General features: G+C 40.3%; 1 protein-coding gene across 1 annotated transcript; it reads right to left on the bottom strand.

The window, feature by feature from the left end:
* Positions 1 to 893: 893 nt before the first annotated feature.
* LOC112178774 (probable beta-1,4-xylosyltransferase IRX9H) lies at positions 894 to 4,054 on the bottom strand. Its single transcript, XM_024316990.2, has 4 exons — positions 2,937 to 4,054; positions 1,982 to 2,231; positions 1,639 to 1,855; positions 894 to 1,273 (listed from the first exon to the last, which is right to left on the bottom strand). The coding sequence occupies exons 1-3, from the start codon at positions 3,773 to 3,775 to the stop codon at positions 1,685 to 1,687; spliced, it is 1,260 nt and encodes a 419-aa protein (XP_024172758.1). The 5' UTR covers positions 3,776 to 4,054; the 3' UTR covers positions 894 to 1,273; positions 1,639 to 1,684.
* Positions 4,055 to 4,345: the final 291 nt, after the last annotated feature.

The raw sequence follows: 4,345 nt of genomic DNA, 5'->3' as shown, positions 1-4,345 counted from the left end.
AACTGCCTCTTCTCCATTGCTTTAAATATCATACCCTTAAGTTCCTAGATGCGATCAATCTTCCTCATAAACACCAACTTCTAAAATCCCTTCAAACGGAAGAACTCGACAAACAATATAGAAACCATTAGTTGGTGAATCAATGACCCTTGAATCAAAGAGACTGACTCTGTTCCAAAAGCAAGCTTAGAGATAGTCAAATAGGTAAAAGAGGTAAAACGTTCATCATTCAGCCAAATTATAGTTAGATTTTCAAGAGTGATCCTAACGAAGACCTTTAAAATGAGGACTTCGTGAGGACTTTCTAAACAATAGTTGTGAGGCCCATTTTTCGATCATATGTCGGCAAATCAATCGTTAAATGTTTATATATATATATATATATATATTTGTATATTCATACGTAGATCATTCTTGCAAGTTTTCAACAAAATTGAAAATCATTTAGGTACCATAGATTAAATTGATGGACGAATCAAATCTGTCAAACATAAACCTTGCATGTAAATGATAAATCTCAATTATGAATGCCTTAACGATTTTCAATTTAAAAGAAAATTTGCAAAAATGATATACTCATTCCTACCTAAATATCTGACAGTTGATTTGTTAAAATGTGATTGAAAAATAAATCTCACAACCGTTCATTAGAAAATTATCATAAAATCCTTATTTTAATGGCTCTCGTTGGAAGCCCACCCTTAAGACTTTTTTATCTTTGGATGTTAAGTCTGACAATCATATTTAATGAATAGCATCATATTTAATGAATAGCAAGGAGCCAAAAATAAAGGTCTTGGCCATCATCTTCAAATGATAATTGGGTTCCAATATATGGAGTAACAAACAAAATGCTAGAGTTGGAACAGAACTCAAAAGCAGAAACCTTTAGATGAAAAATGTGACTAATCTTAGGTATTAGAACAAGTTCCCCTTTGCTTGATTTGGTACGAGGCCTACATCAGAGTATTTTGGATTCATGATAAACCTACCCATCCGAATTTTGGAGGGCAGTGTACCAACTGTTCTTAGTAATACGTCTAAAAACCTGATAACAAGAACCAGAGCTCTACAACAAAAACGAAAATTTCGTTTCTGTAAAAGAATATATGTCATGCAGGAAAATTTCTACAAACAAAGAAAAACCACACATTTTCTGTTTGTTTGTCATTGCCAGCCGGTCTTTCTGGGCCTGCTTAATGCTCGAGTCTAGCAAATTAAGCAATGATTCATACAGTAGCAGAGATCCATCCACCAACATGAAATTTGAGAACTGTCAAGGAAAAAAGGTAAATGGTTAGATTGTTTACTACATATTTAGAAGTAATTTTGTCACAAAATAACTATTAATGGCCTTTAAGTGACCTCAACAAATTAGAAGTTCCAACACTTTCCCTCTGCCAACATGACAAACAATCTTTGAATTGATTATCTTTTCAAACTTTTCAAAGAAAAAGTACCAGGAAGGCTGAGCAAGACGGTAAGTCTGTGACCTTTTTTATTTTTAAATTTAATTTTCAACTCAAAGGACTTGTCAATATAGTTAACAAGAATTTGAAATGATAAAAAATAATTTAAAAAAAAACAGAACAGAAATACAAATTTGAAAGTGCTTCTATACATAGAACAAGCTCATACCTTTCTCCGGCTATAGGAATCAAAATTGCATGGCTAGTGAGTTATATCACAGAATGGGGAGAACAACATCAAGGTTCTTCTGAAGTTGCCAGCCTTTGGGATAGACAAGACTATGAGCTCGCAAATGAAGATGCCAGTTCATTACTTTTGAACAACCAGCTGGAATACCTTCCATTTGACTTTCATCTTCAACCACTTGTTCTATGAAAGTGGTCTCCTGGGGGAAAAGAAAATAATAAATCAGTGAATGAGGATTCCATACTTTATGTCAAAGTGATGAACTATAATACGATATTGCAATCACACTTCTAAAAATGTAACGACATGTCAGTATGTCACATACTTGGAAACCCTCCTTCACTGAATCTAATTGCCGAATTGGAATGGATGTTGGGCGGTGCCATCTTTTCGGATCCCACAATATTGTGCTATTGAAAGCAAATCCTGACATATCAACATGAAACCTACGAAGTCTCTTGCTTTTATCATTTGTATGCCATCCATTTACTTGGCTCCCATTGCATACTGGACCTTCCAATATGGCCTTGTTTTTGCTTGGTGCTAACATGGCAACTGGCCAAGTCCCAAAACGGCTTCAAGATAAGTAAGTCAAAACATGAATTAGCAAGAGGAAAGGTAGAAATGGCAGCATATAATTCATAACGATAGGAGTTGACATTATAGAAATTCAGCAAACACATCGAGTCATTAGCAGCCGATAGAGAAGCCAACTTGTAAGTGGAGAATGAGGGGAATTTCTCAAACAGACGGCAATTTTGGTTGTATTCACTCTATTTCTAAAACATGGTCTAAAGAGGCGATAATTCACACCTATCCTATCTGGCTAACCAATTTGATTCAGTTAAAGAGATCAAAATATGGATAAGAGAAGGAAGAAAGAATAGGGAATTGGCAAAATACTAATCCACACAATTTACCAAGAAAAGACAAATAAAAGCACCAAACTTCATATTCCAGAATTGTACATGTTTAAATATGTGAAGAACCCAACTCAAACAATATATCTAAATCTCTGTGTAATTCAATCAAGTAATGCAAAACCCAAATGCAGGTTAGTGAAGGGAAACAGTAGCCAAGCTATGCATTTAATATTTTGTGTCATAATGGAAAACAGAACACCACCCAAGTAGAGCCACTGGTTATAATTTCAATAGCAGAGACAACTAGAACAAAACACCCAGAAAACAATCATTCTAAAACAAGCATATGAACAATGATTAGCAGAAGCTTAATTGCTCGAAAACAAGTGAAATGAAGCTCGATTTAGAACAACATACTTGATTTCTCTCAAGCTATCAAACAAGTCCAGCGAGTATATGTTGTCATCGTCGCCAAAGTACACAATGCCGTCAAGCTTATGGCGCTCAATGTGCTCCAACGCCGTGTTCCTCTGATACACGCCTCGGTCCTTAGCGCTGGTCAAGTTGTTGCCACACACCAAATGCCTATACATGACTCCACTCTTCCTCAAAATCTCAGCAGTCTCCGCCGACGCGGCTTTCGTCTCCACCACAATCCAAAGCAGCGGCGGAGGTACAAGCCTCAGCAGCTGCGCCACCCTGTTCAAGAAGTAGGCCTGCAATGCGCGGTTGTACGTCGGCGTCACCACAATCACCTGCTTCCTCGGCACCGCCGCCGGCGCCACGTCATCATCATCATATTTCTCCGCCACCGGCACGACGGGGCTTACGTCCAAGACGAGATCCACTCTGCGCTTCACGACTCGATCTCCGCCGCCGTCGTCGAACTGGACATTGACGTGCGGCGGCCTGATGTCAAAATTGAATCCGTGGCTCCGAATCTCGGCGTCGTCGTCGTCGACGTGGCCGAACGGAACCAGACCGAGCAAGAACCCTAAGAAGAAGAACAGCAAGCACCGGAAAAACGCTCGCCGCCACTGCTGGCCTTTACGCGGAGCCCGCTGCAACAGAGCGCCGGCGACGAATCTCCGGACGGTGATTGCGAATGTCACAAACGCCGACACCAGCGGCGATGAGTACTTGGAGCTGGAGAAGGCCTTCTGCGACGGCGATTGAACCGAAAACGGAGAGCCGCCGTTGAGGTACGGCCGGTCTCGGAACGCCGGCGACAGAGTTCTCCCCCGGATCGACGCCATTGATCTCCGAAACCCTAAGCTTCAAACTACATGCTCGAATCCAAGTCCCTCCCCTCCAAATCGACCAACTCAGATTCAAACCCCAGAAACCCCTACGAAACTCAAAAATTAAAAAAAAAAAATTAAAAAAAAAAATTAGGGAAGACAAAACCGGGTCGGACTTTAAGACGGAAATGAGATTCGGGTCCTGCCCGGCGGACTGAGAGTGAGGAATTGAATGAGGGAAGCGGAGGTGGGCTAAGCGGAGCGAAGGTTGGTTTTTGGAGCGGAGAAGAGATGAGTTCCGATTTGTTTATTTGAAGCTTGCTGAGGGTGTGTGGGCCGGTGGAGGGTCAACACGTGTCCAGCTATGGTCCAAGGTGTACGCTCTCACCGTACTATCTGTGGTCAATTGTGGTCGGGATGACGGTGGTAATGATGTGGTAATTATTGGGGTGAAAGTATTTTTTTCTTATTTATCTTATGTTTACTGCTTTATCGGCAGTAATTTAGTTTCCATATGGATTTTGGTAATATTGGTCAACCGGGGAAGAAGTTTGGTAAGTTTTGGTTTTTGAGGGAGACTCTTAA

This window comes from Rosa chinensis, chromosome 7 (assembly GCF_002994745.2).
Source record: "Rosa chinensis cultivar Old Blush chromosome 7, RchiOBHm-V2, whole genome shotgun sequence".
NCBI lineage: Eukaryota > Viridiplantae > Streptophyta > Magnoliopsida > Rosales > Rosaceae > Rosa > Rosa chinensis.
The sequence above is the reverse complement of the archived record's forward strand: the minus strand, read 5'-3'. Positions and strand labels throughout refer to the sequence as shown.

Excerpts from the sequence above, each read along its gene's own strand:
- LOC112178774 (XM_024316990.2), bottom strand. The coding sequence starts at position 3,775 with ATGGCGTCGATCCGGGGGAGAACTCTGTCGCCGGCGTTCCGAGACCGG. Across the intron at positions 2,232-2,936 it reads GATAGCTTGAGAGAAATCAA|CCGTTTTGGGACTTGGCCAG; the intron begins GTATGTTGTTCT and ends CTTATCTTGAAG. Across the intron at positions 1,856-1,981 it reads CAGTGAAGGAGGGTTTCCAA|GAGACCACTTTCATAGAACA; the intron begins GTATGTGACATA and ends CTTTTCCCCCAG.